This window comes from Condylura cristata, unplaced genomic scaffold (assembly GCF_000260355.1).
Source record: "Condylura cristata isolate star-nosed mole 26May11 unplaced genomic scaffold, ConCri1.0 scaffold00002, whole genome shotgun sequence".
NCBI lineage: Eukaryota > Metazoa > Chordata > Mammalia > Eulipotyphla > Talpidae > Condylura > Condylura cristata.
In genome coordinates, this window is record NW_004567103.1 from 35,046,625 (window position 1) to 35,066,243 (window position 19,619).

At 39.2% G+C, this 19,619-nt stretch overlaps 1 protein-coding gene across 1 annotated transcript in view; it reads right to left on the bottom strand.

The window, feature by feature from the left end:
• Positions 1-19,310, bottom strand: part of ITGAV (integrin, alpha V) — an 81,239-nt gene extending 61,929 nt beyond the window's left edge. Inside the window, exons 1-2 of the mRNA XM_004674459.2 lie at positions 18,911-19,310; positions 5,117-5,247 (exon numbers count right to left, since the gene is read on the bottom strand). Of these exons, the coding sequence (XP_004674516.1) occupies positions 5,117-5,247; positions 18,911-19,095 (316 nt within the window). The 5' untranslated portion in view covers positions 19,096-19,310. The remainder of the gene's footprint in view (positions 1-5,116; positions 5,248-18,910) is intronic.
• Positions 19,311-19,619: the final 309 nt, after the last annotated feature.

The following is a 19,619-nucleotide window of genomic DNA, read 5'->3' on the forward strand; positions in this document are numbered from 1 at the left end:
ATCCTCTCACCCTCCGCATCTCTGGCCTGTACCCCAGTTCTGTATGAATAAATAAATAAATCTTAAAAAAAAATAAATAAATAAGGGGATTACTTTCTACATTCAGTGAAGACTATTGATGGGTTGGGGTTAGGTAGCTGTGAGACTGGCTGAACATGGAAAGTAATGAAGAGGGCAGAGATGAAAAGAAGCTTCCATAGCCTAGATGAGGAGAAAAGGAAACAGGAAAATGACTAAGAGAAGATATACATTCAAGGAAAAGCTGTTTTGATTCATTTTTTTCAAAGAAACACTTAAACACATTTGAAAGTTAAAAAAGGAAAAGGGTGAATGTATAGCAGGGACATAAAGATAAACTAAAGAAACAGGGTTCCTGAGAAGCAAAAAGTACTAAGTAATAACAACCTAAAATAGCTTATATTCACAGAGTCATTGCAATGTGCCAGTCCCCAGACTAAGCACTTTACATGTGTTAACTCACACACATCAGTATATAAATATAAACTCGTTTAGTCTATCTCTGACTTGTATAAAGTCATCAGCTGGAAAATGACAGGCTGGGGTTTGAGCCTCATGCAGTCCACCCATAGAAACCATACTTAATCACTCACCTCTTATAACCTTGACACAAAACTGAGAGGCAGAAAAGAAAGAAAAGCCACAATCTCCCTTGAGATGCTGGGGAAGGGTAAAGGTATCTGTAGTGCTGAGATGTTTGTGTTCCAGTGAAATGTTTAAGGAGGGGATGCTGGAAACTGTATTCCTTTCATAAAAGCAAGAGACAGTCCACAGGTGCTACTTGTAGATAGCTTTTCATGACTAGATAACTGAAACCTATACTGTCTTCTTTAATTGAAACACTGTTTGGATAATGTTAATTGAAACACTGTTTGGATAATGTATGTTTCTTCAATAAATGAAGCCTCAGAAGTTAATCAAAAGATTCCAGAAATATAAGGATAAAAGAGACAAAAAAAAAAAAAAAAGAATACATCCGTGTACATATATAACTAAAGGACTGTAGTTAAACAGTCACTAGAGAAAAGCTCTTCTGATTGACTGACTGGCTGAGTCATTCATTCATTCATCATAGATTCATTCAATCTACTGGGCACCAAGCTGTGTAGACACTATTCTAGAAGCCTAGGGTTTCAACAATCAACAGAACAGATAATGTCTTGTGGAACATACATCCTGAGGAAAAGAAATACTAATTAAAAATAACTCACCTACATGTCAATGTGAGTGCCCAGGGAGAATAAAACAGAAACAAGGATGGAAGAGGGAACTGTACGTTTTAAACATGATGGTCAGGGCATCACTGTGATAATACCTAGCAATTCTTCAAGGTGGTGGAGGGGGTAGTAACCAGCAGGCACTAGGGAAAATACCAGGCAGAGAAAAGAGGCCAGGGTGACGTGGGAATGTGCCTACTGTCTCGGACTCACCGCAGAGACCCAATGAGACTGGAAGAGAGTGGAGGAGAGAACAGTGTAAGATGAGATAGAAACAGAAATATCAGGCTGCGATACTCAGTCCTTTTGCTACACTGTGAGACAGATGGAAAGATATTAGTGAAATTTGAGCAGAGTTATGATCTGAGTAAGTTAAAGGAATCACTCCAGTTGCTACAGAGAATAAACTGCAGGGGTGTCTACGGCAGAAGCACAGGAGCAATCCAGGAGGACCCGCTCTCTCCCAACCGTCCCTCCAAGTCTGCACTGTCCTCTCCCTTATTCTTGGCCCGGATGCTGACTAGCAGGAACTCTCAGAGGGCCTCTGGTGCCCACTGGAGCAGACAGGGAGCACACAGACAAAAAGTCAAAGGAAGGAAGGAGAGTGAGGTCAGGATTTTATTCCCCTACTCCTCCCTTCCGGTCACTTTGGCTGACCACTGCTCCTTGACAAAAGCCTCAGCTGCTGTCACATGGTTTTCTCCACCAATAATTCTGTTTGTGGAGTCTGGAAAATGCCCCCTTTCTCTCCTCCCTTCAGACCTAACAGGCAAATATGAACCAATATCTACCAATCCCTTGAGACACTGCATCATCCCTTATAAATAGTTCTTTTATTAAAATGTCCTCAAACTCTCCCAATTTAAGTGCCATTTCTTTCCTGTCAAAGGTCTTACTAATTCAGAAGTCTAGGGCAACTGTCCAGGTGGGAGACAATGGCAGCCAGGACCAGGACACTAGCAGTGAAATGAAGAGAAGCAATTAGATTTTGACTTACCAAATGAATTTTATGCCAATCATGACTCTAAATTTTAGCCCAAGGAATCAAAATCATCAACTGAGATTCATTAAAAATTCACACATCCGGCCCTCCCTGGTGGCGCAGCGGGTTAAAGCACTGCACGAAGAAACTAAAGCCACTTCCACATGAGTTCAATCCCCGCCTGCCCCGGAGGTGACCACATGGCGAGGCAGACCTCTCCTGACCCGCCCGCTGCTCCCCTCAGCAGATCTGCCTGTTCTGCTCCCCACTCTGTCTCTGGTGAATCCTCTCACCCTCTGCATCTCTGGCCTGTACCCCAGTTCTGTACGAATAAATAAATAAATCTTTAAAAAAAAAATTAAAAAAAAAAAATTCACACATCCATAGAAAATATGTACAAATATACTGAAAGTAGTTTACAGAAAAAAGAATATGTATGGTTTACAAACACAAAGATTCTTGGTGTTCCTGTTAATTTAAAGAATGCAAATCAATATAACAATAAGAAACAGTGCAATAATTATTATATACAACAACATAATATCAAATTCACATTCATATGCATGAATAATGTATAACATTTTCACTATATCAAGGTTTATGACAGCAAGACTAAAGATAACTTAAATGTAAATCAATAAGAAATTTAAGTTAAATAAATTACCAACATACAACCCACTACTAGGGATTTGCAAAAAAAGATGTAAATTTATATATGTCAGTGTGAGAAGATCTACAAGGGATGTATATTGTTAGATGTGGATGGTTGGCTAACAATATATTTAGTATATTCCTATTTGTCAGTTGTTTTTTGTAAGGATATATACATTAATAGGGAAAAGAAAATTCTAGAAGGATCAAAGAAATTTAAAGTGATTGCCTCTGAACAAACTGATAGGAGATGAGAGTTCTATTTTTCATTGTACAAACCCTTTTGGACTATTTGAAATTTTTCCTAATAAATGTATAAATTATTTTTCAACAAACAAAATGCTACATATTTTATATAGTATATTGACCTATGTAAATGATATGTGTGAAAGTTTATATGTAAAATATATAAAAATATTTTCAAGACACAAAATATTATATAAAACCAATCTTCAAAAAAGACTTTTACATTGCACAAAACCTATAATGCTGAACACAGAAACATCTAAACAGTTCAACCTATCAAAATTGAATTATAGTTTCACTTTATAACCATTCATGTTTAGTTAGAAGACATAAATGCCCTAATCCATAATATATTGATCTACAGAGGTATTCTGAAATACATTTCTCCACTGAGCCTATTTTATATTCTTGGGGCTTTCCAAATGTCAGTCATATATAAAAAAAAAAAAAACAATAGGTTTAATGTAGAAGGGTTAGAATGGGAAAAAAAACACGTAAGCTAATTCCTATAACAATTTAATAACTGACATTCATTTTAGCACTGATCACAGTGTCAAATGGAAAGGTCCACATCATGATTCCTGTTTCACTAAGAATGCAATTCCCAGAATGAATAATTATATATTTTTAAAAATGACAGGAAACAACAGGGGAAAAAAGTTATTTTTTTCATTTTTATCTGAACATATTCTATCTAAGCCAGCAAGTCAGAATCATTTCCAAAAAATTGCAAAACTATTCTGACATTATTTTCTTGAAGATTCTCTAAACTTAAAACAAATGTACACAGACATCCCAATACAGGGCCCTCCCTGGTGGCGCAGCGGGTTAAAGTGCAGCACTGCAAGTTGGCTGAAACACTTCAGTGCCAGTTTGATCTCCACCCCAGAGGTCACCCCCATGGCACAGCAGAACTTTTCTGCCTCGGTCACTGCTCCCCTTAGCAGGGTACTTCATCAGCCTGCCTGTTCTGCTCCCCACTCTGTCTCTAGTAAACCCTTTCACCAGCCCTGTGCCTCTAGCCTGTACTCCAGTTCTGTATGAATAAATCAATCTTTTTAAAAATCCCAATAAAATATGAACAAATTTTTCACTGACATAAAGCTAAAATGATTTCATAAGTCATTCTCAACTTCTTTATATATTTCTTCTTACTATTACTACATAACACTAAAATTTGTCCCTGTACATAAAATTCTAATGTTATCAGAAATATAATTTTCCCAACAAATTTTGGATGAACATTTTCTTTCAGTCAACTGAATGTACTTACATAGCACAATTTCTCAACTACTTTTGTTTAGCACGGCATACAGTAAGCTATATCTAAGATTAGGAAGGTTTTTTTTTTTTTTTGACCTAACTTTTAAATTTTCTTACACTATTGTTAATTTTTCTATAATACTTGACTTCTCCCCTCAAGTGTAGTCCCTGTAAATCTCACACTACTACATTACCTGTGAACTGTCATCATCGTCCCTTGCACTCTTCCCTCTTCTGTTTTGCTCCTTCTCTCTCCCCGTCTCCCCTGTTATATGCCTCAGATCTATAGTTGCCTGCAAGTTTTATCTTCTTGATGCTTTGTTTGGTTTCCCTATAGTCCTCCTATATTGATACCATCCAGCAATTTTCTTTTTCCTTCTGACTTATTTCACCAAGCGACTCAGGCTGAATTTTACCAACAAAGAAAGAATAAAAAGGCTTCCTCCCTCTTTTAAAAAGAGTTGCAAAAACATTTTAATAGATCTTCCCCAGCTTTCTGCTGATATACACTATCAGTTGAAAGCTAAAGACATCCAAAGCAGTGAACACACAATATATTTTGAATATTTTTATATGCTATGAAATAAGGAAAATATAAAACAAATCATGTTTTATATCCATTATATACATTATTTCAATAATGTCTGCTTTTAAACTAAACCAAATGCTTTCAAAAATTAAATGATTTCTTGTTAAGTGAAGCTAAATTAAGAAGCCAGATCACTGAATCAATATTTACCTGTGGCATCAAACTCAATTGGCTGGCACCCACGGTGAGAAGACCAGTCACATTTGAGTACCTGCCCTCCTTCCACAATCCCAGGCTGGGTGGTGTTTGCTTTGGGTGCACCCACCAAAAGGAACATCCGGCTAAAATACAAAGGGAGAGACAAGATTTTAAATGGCACAAAGTATAAATAATATCTCAGGATTCAAGATAAAACATGCTCTTAATATTACCCACAATATTGTTTTAATTGATAAGCAGTTGTTATGTCTATTTAGTAACTGATATAAATACTTGTAATTAGCACAATAATTTTTCTTACACAGTTTTAATTAAGATTGTATTCTATACAGAAATCAGTTAGTGGAAATCCCAGTTACACTGTCAGTTTTAAAACACACAGACTTATTATACTTATTACTTTCTAGGGTCAAGTTCCTAAATGTATAAAGTTTATTTCTACATATGTGATACTTTTAGACATGATTTAAGAGTTGTTTATAAAAATTGTATTTTCTAATTACTTATCCCTAGTATGTATAAAAAATATTTTGACCTTTCTGGAAAATATATTCATTATATCACCCTTCATTTTTGTACAATGAATGGTTTTCCCATGAAATTCCCACCACCGATTCACCTATGCACCATCACCATAGTCCCTTTAGGCTCTTCCTACCCCTGTCCTGGTCCTTCACCCTCCTCCTCCCTACGGAATGTCTCTGATCTATAGTTGCCTGATCATTGTGATTTTTACTTCATTTTATTTTTTTTAATATAATAGTTAATTTTTACATCATTTTGTGCAGATTTTTACTTTATTATAGTTACTTTTTCTTCTGATTCCTTTTTTGTTTTCTCTGCATTATTCCTATAAGTGAGACCATTCGGTATTTTTTCTTTTTCTTTCTGGCTTATTCTCTGAGCATAATGCCTTCCAGCTCCATCTAAGACGTTGCTGCGAAGGGTATGGATTTGTCTTTTTGATTGCTGAGTAATATTCCATTGTGTAGATATACCACATCTTCTTGATTCAGTCATCTATTTTTGGACATCTGGGTTCCTTCCGCAATTTACTTATTGTAAATTGAGCTGCAATAAACAAACAGGTGTAGGTATCCCTTTGAATTAATGTGTTTGTGTCCTTAGATATTACCCACAATATTTTTCACTTATTCACTAAAGGCATAATCGTTGCTACTCATTTGATGCTCTCTTATATACAAACCTCTGTCAATACAGTTTGCTCCTCCTAATAACATAAAGCAACATCATGTTTACTTGTTATTTAAAAACTTGTGCTGGTCAGGCTATATATTTGAAGTATGTTCAGATTCTATGTCAACTATATCTCAATAAGGCTGTTAAAAATGTTTGGCAGTGGGCCCTCTCTGGTGGCGCAGCAGGTTAAAGCACAGCACTAAGAAGCTAAAGCCACTTCAGCATGAGTTCAATCCCCACTCTGGAGGTGACCCACATGACCTCTCCTGGCCAGCCCGCTGCTCCCCTCAGCAGTGTACTTCGTCAGTCAGCCTGTCCTGCTCCCCACTCTGTCTCTGGTGAATCCTCTCACCACCCCCTGCACCTCTGGTCTGTACCCCAGTTCTGTATGCATAAATAAATAAATCTTAAAAGTTTGGTAGTGAGCCTTATGGCACAAGGAGTCAGAACTATGACACTATCTGCAGCCACTATATGACCCCCGGCCAGGAAGCTGGCCCACATGGTAGCAGACCTCTCCTGTCTCGCCTACTGCTCCCCTCAGCAGTGTATTTAGTAGATCTGCCTGTTTTGCTCCCTATTCTGTCTCTGGTGAATCATCTTACCACCGACTCCCCCCCGCCACACACACACACCTTTGGCCTTTACCCCACTTCTTGTATGCATAAAGAAAAATAAAATAATCTTTTAAAAAGAATGTATGCTGGATAATATTCAATGAAGACTGTTTTGATTTTGGGGGTGATTATATACTTCCTACAAAATTCTAAATAAATTATTTAAAATATGGCAGTTCTAATTATCCTTTTTCCATTTGTAAAACTCCTCTTGGTTTCAGAACTACTGTCCTTTTTTAAAGAAATGGTGACCAAATTTTTCTTCACAAAATCTATCTAATTGATCTTTTTCAAAGAAAAGAACCACTATTGGATTTCTTAGCAAGCTAGGATTAGTGGAAAACCAAGCAATCTGTAGTCAAAATTTTAACTGAAAGAAATCTTAATGTAATTGTTTACTCTTAATTGAGAAAAAGAATAAGAATCGGGTATCTCCTTTTCAGAGCTGGCACTAGAGATTCCAAGATGAATAAAACAAATGTGGTTCCCTCTACTTGGGGCTTACATTCCTTTGTGGGAGAAAATGAGAAATAACCAAAATATTGTTAAGTCAAAAACACTGAACTCATTACCATTGTACAGTAGGACTGTGTAGCTGACTGGTAGCTGCCCCTCACTATTCAAATGCTATTGTGATTTGGGATAAGAAAATATATTTGGTCTTCTTCCTAGTTTAAGGCAGAGCTCCAAAAACCTAATTTCCTAAGTGACTGGGTTGATAAGGCATCTTTGTTACATTGATGATGATTTAAGAATGCACTTAAGGATGGAGCTAGTGATAGAGGATTGGAGCTTTCTGCCCCTTCCCCTTCCCTCTGTAAAAAGAGGGACTACAGGCTGAATCAACAATGGTCAAGACTTTAGTCAATCATGACTATGTAACAAAGCCACCATAAAAGTCAACAAGGACTGAGCTCTGAGAGTTTCAGGGATGGTGAACTCACAAGGTGTAGAACTGTGGCACACTTGGAGAGGACATGGAACTCTCCAAAACCTTCCCACTTTATCCTGTTCATCTCTTCCAACTGGCTGTTTCAGAGTAATATCCTTTTATATTAAATTAGTGACCTAATAAGTAAAATGTTTCTCAAAGTTGTAAACTAGCAAATGAATCAAACTTGAAGAGGTGGTTGTGTGAATCTTTGGTCAATAGCCAATCAGACAAAAGTACAGGAAAAAACCTGGCTGGGATTGGCACTTGAAGTCTAGGGAAGGTTTCAATGGGCCCCCCAATTTATAATGGGTCAGTTAGAAGCCAAGGTAGCAATGTGGGCTTTCAACTGGGATCTAAAGTGAGGGCTGGTGGGAAATCACGTGAAAATGAACCCTTAGTCTGTGGAATCAGACCCCATCCCATCTCCAGACCAGTAGGCATCAGGTTGAGTTGAAGTGTAGGACAAACAGATGGCATCCCAGAACTGCTAATTGTATCTGCAGGGAAACCTCACACGAACAACCATTAAAACCAGGTCCAAAAGAGTTATAAAGAAAACAGACAACTGACTAAGAGAGAGTGTTTAGAAATGGGAAAGGCAGAGACCTTTAGTTAAAGGAAAATTATCTCTAAGGAATGGAAGGGAGAGCCTTCTTTTAGCTAAAGGAAAGTCTGAAAAAGTTACCTTTAAAGAAAGAGAAGGAAAGGTTTCTCTGAGATAAAGTAACAAGGGAAGTATTCTCCAAGGAACTCACCAGAAAATTAGATACACGGGATTGTAAGTGTTATGGGGGGAAGGGTGTCCTAAAGAAACTCTGCGGAGTTCTGTGGACTCCACCACCTACTCCAGTTTTGTGGACTCCACCCCCTACTCCAGTTATTGAAACTACAACTCCACCCCCTATTCCAGTCACTGAAACTATAACTCCCAGCAATACCATGGGAAGAACTGCAAGGACCCAAGGGTAGAGCTAAGCAGGCATTCTGGATCTTTTGGGGATATATGGATGAAGGAGCCATGTTAGATGCTCTCTCTCCCTTGGCCTCGTGGCTTGTGGCTGGTCACTTGGCTCTTGGTCACCTTTCAGTGTGCTTTTGGAGTTCCAAGTCAGTGGAACTGGTAGGATGCTCTAGTTAACTTGTATCTCACTCTCTCTTTCCCTGGGTTGTTCCTTTTTCTTTCCCCTTTGTAAATAAACCCATTATTGACCCTTTTTGCATGTGCCTGCAAGTACAACTGAACTTTAAGTACATGGGTGAGAACCCACAGACAGGCAACCCAGTTCACATTGGGTTGCCCTGTAACAGATGGAGTTTCATATGTTGGAGATGAAGGAAGAAAAGAAAAAGTTGGAATGAGTTAGAGCAAAGGGAATGGGAGCATCCTAGAAGGGAACAGAAATACATTAGGCAAGAAAACATTTAGTTTTAAGAGCTATAAGAACTGGAAGTAGTTAAAGATAAAGTTAGGGTTCTGACAAAACCCAAGTCAAGCAGGATCTTTTAGTAATTTAAAATTTTTGGATTTTACCATGAAGTCCATGGGAAGCCTCTGAATGTGTTTTTTAAAAAAGAATATAAACTGGGCCCTCTCTGGTGGCACAAGTTAAAGCACAACACTAAGAAGCTAAGGCCACTTCAGCATGAGTTCCATCCCCTGCCAGGGAGGTGACCCACATGGCCCAGCAGACCTCTCCTGACACACCTGCTGCTCCCCTCAGCAGTGTCCTTTGTCTATCTGTCTGTCCTGCTCCCCCCTCTGTCTCTGGTGAGTACTCTCACCGCCCCTGCACCTCTGGCCTGTACTCCCAATCCTGTATGCATTAATAAAATAAATCTTAAAAAAAAAAAAAGCTAGTAGAACTAGATGTAGTGCCTTATATGGAAAGGATTAAGAAAGGCAAAGATGGGCCCTCCCTGGAAGCACAACGGGTGTTAAAAGGAAGCGCTGTGAGGCTGCCGGTGGCCACAGCAGACCTCTCCTGGCCTGCCCACTGCTCCCCTCAGCAGTATACTTCAGTCTTATCTGCCTGTTCTTCCCCCTACTCTGTCTCTAGTGAATGTCTCTCACCACCCCGCCCCATTCCCACATCCACACAGCTTGCCTGTGCTCCAGTTCTTGTATATATAAACAAATAAATTAAAAAAAAAAAGGAAATGACACAATCTTTTAAAAAGCGGCAAAGATGGAATGAAGAATGCAAGAGCTCAGGAAGGAGGTAACAGTGACTTGGATGAGGAAGGCAAAGGGAAAAGCAGATGGTGGGTAGATCTGAGAAATATCTGGACTAGAATGAACGGGAATGGCTGGTGGCTTGAATGTGAGAGTTAGGAGAGACTGAGTATGTGGATGGGAACATCGTGACTGAGCTAGAAAGCCTGGAGTAACGGGGCAGAAGACAGAATAAGCATTTACAAGAAAACCAAATATTCAGTTCTCAGTTATGTTAGTGTGAAACATCTGTGAGTCAACTGACTGGTAATGGGGACCTCTGGGTTCTTCCACAGAGATAAAATTTTGAGAATCACCAACTGGGAATGGATGAATTTATCCAGGGAGAAAGAAGATTCAGTGAGATGAAGGCCAGCTTAGGCTCTAAAGGGTAACAACATTTAGGAGTAAGGTAGAGAAAGAGGACAGAATAAATGAAGAGAAAATGGTTGAAATATAAGGGGGAAAAACAGGCTATAATTAGACACAGAAAGCCCTTAGTAAATGCTGTTACCACTAACAATACATTTACTTGTTAAGCTTAACAAGTAAATTCTTCCAGCAAAGGAACATTTAAAGTTGCTTTTCACATTTTTTTGCATGAGATCATGAACAAATGTACATCTTAAATATAAAAAATGTTCATTTTCAGTTTCATTTATAAATTACAACTTCACTTCTTATGGGTGATATCCACAAAATCATATTGAGACTAGGCAAAAAGCTGGCTGAAGAATCTCTGGGTTACAGTAACCCTGCTCTCTGAAGCCCATCTTAAAACTCTATATTCAAAATAAAGACAAAACTTCCAACCAAACCACACCCTATGTAATAAAGCCTTATGCAGTCATATTTGGCAACAGCAAAACACCAATGATCTTCTTTTCATAGCAAATGACTGGATAAGAAATCTACTTAGTTTACATTCAGTAACAACTATTTTTTTTTTTTTAAGATTTGTTTATTCATACAGAACTGGGGTATAGGCTAGAGATGCGGAGGGTGAGAGGATTCACCAGAGACAGAGTGGGGAGCAGAACAGGCAGATCGACGAAGTACACTGCTGAAAGGAGCAGCAGGCGGGTCAGGAGAGGTCTGCCACGCCATGTGGTCACCTCCGGGGCAGGCGGGGATCGAACTCATGTGGAAGTGGCTTAAGCTTCTTAGTGCTGTGCTTTAACCCGCTGCACTACCAGGGAGGGCCACAGTAACATTTAAGGAAAAAACAAGGATATGAGTAAGATATCCCTCAACCTCCCTAGACCCCCCTACCATGAAGAAGACAATGTCTCATTGTCATCATACCCCCTTTTCTAAATCAGCAGAACTGGTTAACAGAACTTTAATAGAGAGAGAAGAGAGATATATAAATGCCCTGTGAACAACAGAAGCTTGAACTTTACAGGTCGACTTATATGAGGATTTTCTTGTAAACAAAAGTTGTAATCTTATAGTATCCCTAAAAATTGTACAGCACTAGGCCCTCCCTGGTGGGAAGGAAGATGCACAGCACTATGAAGCTGTCCACAGTCACTGCTGCACCAAGTTTGATCCCCAGCCAGGGAGGTGACGCACATGGTGCAGCAGACTTCTCCTGTCTCACCCACTGCTCCCCTCAGCAGAGTATTTCAGTCAATCCGCCTGTTCTGCTCCCCACTCTGTCTCTGGTGAATCCTGTCACCCCTGCCTGTTCTTGTTTGCATAAATAAATAAATCTTAAAAAAAAATCAGTATATCACTAAGAAAGCATTTTCTCTTCCTGATGTTCTCCATATTTTCCTTTCTTTAACACACTTTATTGTAAGAATACTGTGCATAATACACACTGCATACAAAATGCATGTTCATCTACTGTTCATAGTCCAGTAAGGCTCTGGTCAACAGCAGCTGTTAGTCAAGTTTTGGGAGAAGTCAAAAGTTACATGCAAATTTTCAACTGTTTGGGGACACAACATCCCTAAGCCCCCAAATTGTTGTAATTTATCTGAAATTTTTCATTGCAACCTGACAAAACTTTGACCACAAAACTTCCCCTCTCCATCTTATTGAAATTGAGTATATGATAGGGGAAAAAAACAATATTTCAGAAAAGTGTACTTTCAGTGTTTTTACTCTTTAAAATAAGTTGGGTCATTCCTGTAATAGTCCCAGTAAGGGTAACACAAGCACAAGTATGTACAAAATTCTAGTCTTGTAGATAATTGCCAGGTTTCAGGAGATCATGATAGAAGAACTGGATTTCAAAATATGCCTAGAAACCTTCAAGCAACTCATTCCCTCGACTACTGTCATCAGTTGAGTGTCAGGGACTCTTTTTTTTTTTTTTTTTTACATTGCATTTAATTTTATTTGAGTTTAAAGGAAAGGGAAGTGAAATATAAAGAACTACTATGATTTTTTTTTATCACAATAACATAAAAAAGCTTGTAAAAACTTTAAAAGACTAAAAATATTAGCTGGGTTAATTAAAAATTTCAACATTTTTCTTTAGTGTCTTATTCTACCATTTCCACATCTTCAAAAAAGTAAGAAATAACAAGCCAAGACAAACCCTGCCTACCTTCACTCACATCCTGCCTACCTACCTCCTTCTAAGATGCAATGCTGGACACATGCAAGGTGCAAGGTGTTATCTTTGTAGATATGCTTTTATAATTATTTTCCTCAAAGCTGTTTTTCCAACTTTGCAATGAATGTCTTCCTTAAATGCAGGGAACTCTAATACATCTTTGTACCAGCCACATAATAAGCACTCAAGCAAAGTTTTTTTAATTGTCAGCTGAGTAGCAAGTATTCTTGATAGCTAGAACCAGAATCTTCATGTAGTTATTTCCATTATCGCCAACCCTATAGAATACAGAACACTTTTTATTAAGCCTCTAAATTACTTAAATTATCCTTAAAATAAGTTCTCTATACAGCATATCTCTTCTTAATTTTGGATTTCAAACACTTTCCTTGCTTGGCACTATAAGACAAAGAGGGCTGGAAAGTTATTAGGGAACCCAGCGTTCAGTAAATACCGAAAAAAGGACGCAGTAGGAGAGTTCTGAATGGAAGCTGCGCGCTATTGGCAGCACAGAGCTGAGTTCCTTGGATAAGACCAGAAACAAGCCTGCTGCTTTTCATCAGACCATTTGCACATTATAGGCATGAAATGATGGTAATTAGATGTACTAATATGTGTGTTCATCAAATTTTCCTAAGCATACCTTCATGTGCTGTCTTGTGCATTGGTAAAATGCCACTGAACGGGGAGAATAATACGAAAGGAATGTGTGAGCACTGTCAATTTCTAAATGTTAGGTTAACAGGAGGGGGAAGGGACCCTGAGGGATAAAGTTCTTTGTCCAAAACGTCAACACGATATTTAAGTTACTTTTAAGAGTATTGCAGAGAGTTTTTAAATGAGAAAAATGAAGATAGCGATACTGTTTGAGGCAAACATTAAGTCTAAGCGTTGAATAGAGAAAAATTAAGTATCTGTAGAGAAAAAAGAGTACAAGATGGCAAGTGATATCACATGAGAAAGTTAAGGACTGTAAAAGCAAAAGATAGTGCAAAACACAACACAGTGTGTTGGGAGGATGAATTTTATGCCATGCAGGCTTTTACCATGATTTTTAAAAGTCTGTTAATGAAATTCTTTATAAAAATTAAACGTTACTTGAAGTTTTTCTATATACATTTAATGAATGTCTACAACAACTTATTTAGGGTAAGAGAAGTGACAGACCAGGAAAAATATTAGCAATATAAGTAGCACTGTCTAAAGTCCAGTGTGAAACTAAAGGCTACAATAATCACATATACCACTTGAGACCTGACCCACCCACTGTTCCCCACAGCAGTGTATTTCAGTAGATCTGCCTGTTCTGCTCCCCACTCTATCTCTGGTGAATCCTCTCACCCTCATACCTCTGACCTGTACCCCAGTTCTTGTATGCATAAATAAATAAATCTTTAAAAATTAAAAAAAAAATACAATGCTCTCTATTAACTACCTAACAAAGAAATTGTCTGACATGAACAGTAGATAAAAGCAAACTTAGGAAATCTGTAACCAACATAAAAACTTAAGATGATGAACTAAAAACAAACATATTCCTTAATAAAGTAGGAAACATAAAAGTTCAAATCTGTTTTAAGAAAGCCTTTTCTTTCCGCTGTTTTCTGCAAGGGCATTAATTAACGCAAATGCAAGATCTCAAGAGAAAAAAAAAAGGGGGGGGGTAAGAAATAGCCGAGTTGCAATATTCCCTGACAAAGGTGAAAAGTTGGGGAGTGTACAGAGTAAGTAGTTGAGGCGCACAGATTTCACTATCAGAGAAAATCTGAAAATGAGCAACTCTGTTCCATTTACCAGCAACTTTCACCTACAGGTTCCATCTCCCTCCAGAAAGTTTGCCCAAGATAGTAGCACAATACTCCTCCTCGCCATTCTTTTTTTAAAGACTTGAGACATTTCCAAAATGAAGGTTTACATACATGAGCAGACTATTAATAGCATGCCACATATTCTAAAAGAAAAGGGCAGAGTGAGTGTTTGGAAGAAAGGAGGAGAGCAAGGCAAGAGAGCAGTAGAAAGATGGGAGAGGGGAGGGGAAAGGGGAAGGGAGGGAAGAGGAGGCAGAGGCTAGCCAAGGAGAGGAAAACAGTACAGACAGATCTGGGGAAAAACCAACCAGGGATGTCCTTCAATGCACTTTCTACCAAAAGTGTACTTTAAGGGCAGTGACTTCAGGAATGCGACCTTGACTACCAAGGAGAGGCAACCAGCCAAACAATGACAAGTACATTTTTAAAGCCTCCAAATGAACTGTTATTTGGCTGCTTTCAGCACTGACTTCTCTGAGATAAAGCATGTTTAATATATTTGACTGCCGCTGGGCTGACCAAGAAACCTTCACCAAAATGAATTTCTGAAAAATTATCATATGTAATATAATATATAAAGTAATGTATATAAGATAGTGCTGAATGTTATTTCAGAGCTACAGTTCCAAGCTTAGATTCCACTTTCATTTTTCAAAAATGCTAGTATCAACATTTTATATGATGTAAAGCAAGTAATAAAGTATCTATAAACCCCATCCATTTTCCAATAATGTCCTATAAACCTTGGGTCTTATTTGGGAGTAATCAACCTAAGATTTGCTTTCCAAATACTAAGACTAAAAGTATGTGCATGTACATTATTTTTATGACAGACAAATGAACCAATATAGCCAGTACCACACAGGTGTTCATGAGAATGAGCTGACCTCGTTTTATAAAGGGCTGGGAAGGTAGTTACAATGGTGAAGGAAGAAACAACACATGAACTTTAAAAAGGACAAGCAATTAGGTCAAGCTACAATGGGCTTGCATTTAGGTTAAGCAGTCTGGAATGTCTCTGGCTATGGGAGAATGCTGAGGAAATTTTAACAGTAGCACACCAGGATCAAAGAGATAACTATAGAAAGGCAAAACTATTAGAAACAAATGATGAGCAGAGGGATGAGTGCTTGAAGACCATATTTGAGATCACACTTGAGATGACAGGGCTGAGATAAGGAGATAGTGGTAGCTGAGAGAAGTAGAAATGGGTGCAAGAAACATTAACAATTAAGAATATCAGGACTTTCTGCCTGGTGAATAACCACTGACTAATATTAAGGGAGTACAGTAGGAGACACGAAGAAAAATAGAAAATGAGAGGGAGGAATATATAATTATTTCCAGGGTGTCAGAGAAAATGATGGTACTGTTAATAGAAACAGAGGTGCAAATGACATCTTTTGGTGAAAGAGCGTTCATTTTTAGTTAGTTAAAGTGAGGTAAAACCAACTAGTCAAGGAGGCATAATCCATTAGCAGATGGAATCTGAAATTAAAGCTCTACTTTTATAGGTACAGTCAGCTAGGAGAACATGTGTAGTTTAAAAAACTCTCCAGGTGTTGCAAACAAGAAGACTGAGACACACTGAATGTCCTGCAGCATCTTCTGCTACCTGAATATACTCACCCACACCTTGTTTTTGGGTCAGAAGAACAGGAAGTAGCTGTTAATAAGCCTAATAGGGAAAAGGGCAAGAATTCCAATCCACAGTTACTCATTACCAGCATTACTGAAAAATAATTTATCTGAAATATGAGACCTATATAATTTCTATTTGAACATTAACAAAGTTGTTCAACTATTTTATTCTCAAAAACTTAAAATCTGAAGATAAAAATTAAAGGGCTAAGGTCTCAGTGCTATCAAGCTATCACCACCCAATGAAGCATTCATTGAGTTTGATCTTGATCTCCCCAGCCAGGGAGCTGACCCACATGGCACAGCAGATCTCTCCTTACTGGCCCTCAGAAGTATATTTCAATATATTCACCTGTTCTGTTCCTAATGCTGTCTCTGGAGAATCCTCTCACCCCTACCCGCACCTCTGGCTTATACCCAGTTCCTAAATGCATAAATAAAAATAAAAATAAGTCTTAAAAAAAAAAACACTCTTAAAAAAATTGTTTTCTTAGTACTTTATTTTGCTATCTCTTTAACAATCATTCATTTGTTTTTACAACATGGAAATTATTCAATAGTTTTTTTATATGAAAGAAAAATAAGACATAAAACAATTGCACAGCCTGCCCCAGAAATTTAGACACCTATAGAAAGTGGAAGCTGAAGGAAAGGACTTCATGACATTGCTTTCTTACTAATGCAGGCACTTCAGAAGAAAGAAATCTCTTATTGGAAACACTTTTGTATTATGTGGATTTTTTTTTTCCTTTAGGAGTTTATAATAACACCAAGTAACTAACAACAATGAGTGAAGCCTGTAACATTATAAATGGCATTCCCCATTTATTTGAATTCCCCAAGTGTCTGAATTCCAATACTTGTTAAATGTAAAAGTACCTTTTTTAAAGTTAGGGTAATTTCACATTTATCTTGGTTAAATCTGAATAATCAGTGGGTAAAAACCTTTCTTTCTATCTATTTAGTTTTTTTAAAAACCTTAAAGCTGATTCGTGCCTTGTAAGTTAGATCTTACCAGTCTGTCGCTGATGAAGATTTCAAAATACTCTATGAAATCAAATCTAAGTTCATGTTTCCCTTACCAGTGAAGGCTCACTTGAGAGGTCATGTAAAGCTGTGAGGTCATGTAAAGCTGTGAGGTTATCCCATCACCACAATGACTGATCAAAGATTACCTATCATATCTTGTAAACCAAAATAATAAACAGCAAATAATTCATTCCAATAGTTCGATATTACTGCATTTCAATAGTATAGACACTTTATCATCTTGTCATGTAACTTTACACCATAGCAACATTCACAAAACACTCCACTTAAATGCTCTTTATAAAAGATATGTATTTTCAAAAGTATTACAATCTCTATACAAATTCAATCTAAAAAAGCACATTTGCGAGCAACTAAAATTTCTGTACCTCAAAGACACACACCTAAAGTATCTTTCAACAAAAAGCTTTTAAATAAAAAAATAAGGTTGAGAAAGATTATTAAATCAAAGGTGCTGCCCAAAGCCCAAAGTCAATGGTTATTTTTATTTTGGAAAAATCTGTGTTCACGTCCATAGAAAACACAGAAGCTGGAAACAACAACAATTTTGAGTTCATTACATAAAACAGTATTTAGGTTCCACTAACTGCTTTCAATCTAGTTGCTGCAAAAGTTGCCACCAAAATGAAAGATATCCAGCAATTCAGAAAGACCCTAAGTCTTAAATGTTCTAACACTCTTAGAAAACTATTTCGATCTTCCTCAAATTAGGCAAGCATGAATTCGAAAATGGTCCTATCCAAGTCCTGACCATCAAAATTATCTAAAACAAGATTTTAAAAGACAGGAAAAATTTTACAAGCAAAAATACACTGTTACAATTTTGAAGAACTTAGAACCCGAAGAGCATGTCTCCATGAAAACAAAAGTTAAGCATCAGAAGACAAACCAATGAACACTCATTGTATCAGTATTTCTAAAGTTAATATGGGGGTGGGGTGGTAGAAATGATGTCAGCGGTCGGTAAAGTCAGGAACAACTTTTAATCCAATAATGCCAACTGTCACACATTCTGACAGTCATTGCCACACGAAACGCTGGCAATTTGAAAATAAAACTGAATTCTACAATATTATGATCTCAAAAGGCCTGCAGTCAGTGAAAATCCCATAAGCACCCTTCTTCCTTCAGAACAATGACCTAAATAATGAATCACTAGAAAAAGAACAGATGACACATTTAGTTAATCTGCTCCTCAAAAGTGCAAAAGTGTAACAGTCCCATAGATAAGTCAAAATGAACTTGGTAGAACCGTAAGGTTATTTTAGTCATCATAATGTCTGGAAAAGGAGTAAGTGAAAAGAAACAGAACCAGGCTCAGAGGCGGAAAGAATGGGGGAGGACTTGGATAAGGAGAACGAGAAGGACCGGGTTTGCTGAAAAGATTACAGAGAAGACTAAACCGTAGCGGAGAAAAAGAAGTTAGGCGAGGAAATTGACCCAGTCCGGGACACTGGCAAAGGCGCTGCCGAGAACCACAGGACCAACCACTTCCAGAATTTTAAGCACAGGTCGACTTCAAAGCTCTCCCTCAGAGGAAAGAAGAGCGGGAACTGGGTGGTGGGTGCCTCGGGATTTCATCCCCCCAAGTTTTTCATCTACCTAGAGCCTAAATCACGCCGGGGGAGTAGGAGTAACGGGCAGACAGACTACCGCTGGGATCTCCCACCACAGAGCTCTCCCAGCGGGTAAAGGAGGGTGGGTGCGCCTAGTGGGGGTGTGGGCCGACTCCCCTTCCAAGTGTGGCCACTTACGAAGACGCGCTGGGAACGAAGAAATCCACCGCGAAGCCGAAGTAACTTCCCTCAGGGCCGGAGTACTCGGCAGGACTCTCCACATCTAGGTTGAAGGCGCTGCAGAAAGGCAGGAGGAATCCGGGGAGAAGAAGTAGGAGGCGGCGGGGGCGAAGGCGCAGCAGTCGCCGCGGCCGAGAAGCCATCGCCTCAGTGCGCGCGGGGCGCCGAGCCCAGAGTCGCGGCCACCCCTCCCGCAGCGCCCGGTGCCCACAGCCCGCCGCCTGGGCGCGCAGAAACTTGCCAGCGGCTCGCTCCCGGCGATTCCGGGACAGCGCCAGGAGAGGCAGGAGGGCTGAGCTTCGGGCAGTCGCCCGGGAAGTGGGGCGCTTGGGGCGGGGACAGCAGCGCGGCCCCCAGCCTCCTTCCTTGGCCGCTCAATCGGGGCGGAGTGGGGGGGACTGCCCGGTCAGAGCCGCACCCCCGGCTGAGCCACGGCTGGCAGTGGGAGGAGGCAGAGGAGAAGGAGGAGCCAGCCCGGGCGGCCACACAGTCTCGCCGGAGGAAGTGGGGGAGGAGAGCCATCCTCCTACCCCAGCGAGCCGAGCGCACTTCCGTGCGCGGTCGCCGCGGGTCGCGAGCGCGGCTGCGGGTGAGGAGGCTCTGGACGCTCTGAGCCGGGTTAGCTGTTGAGCTCCGAGAACGAGCCCTCAAATCCAGCACCAGGAAG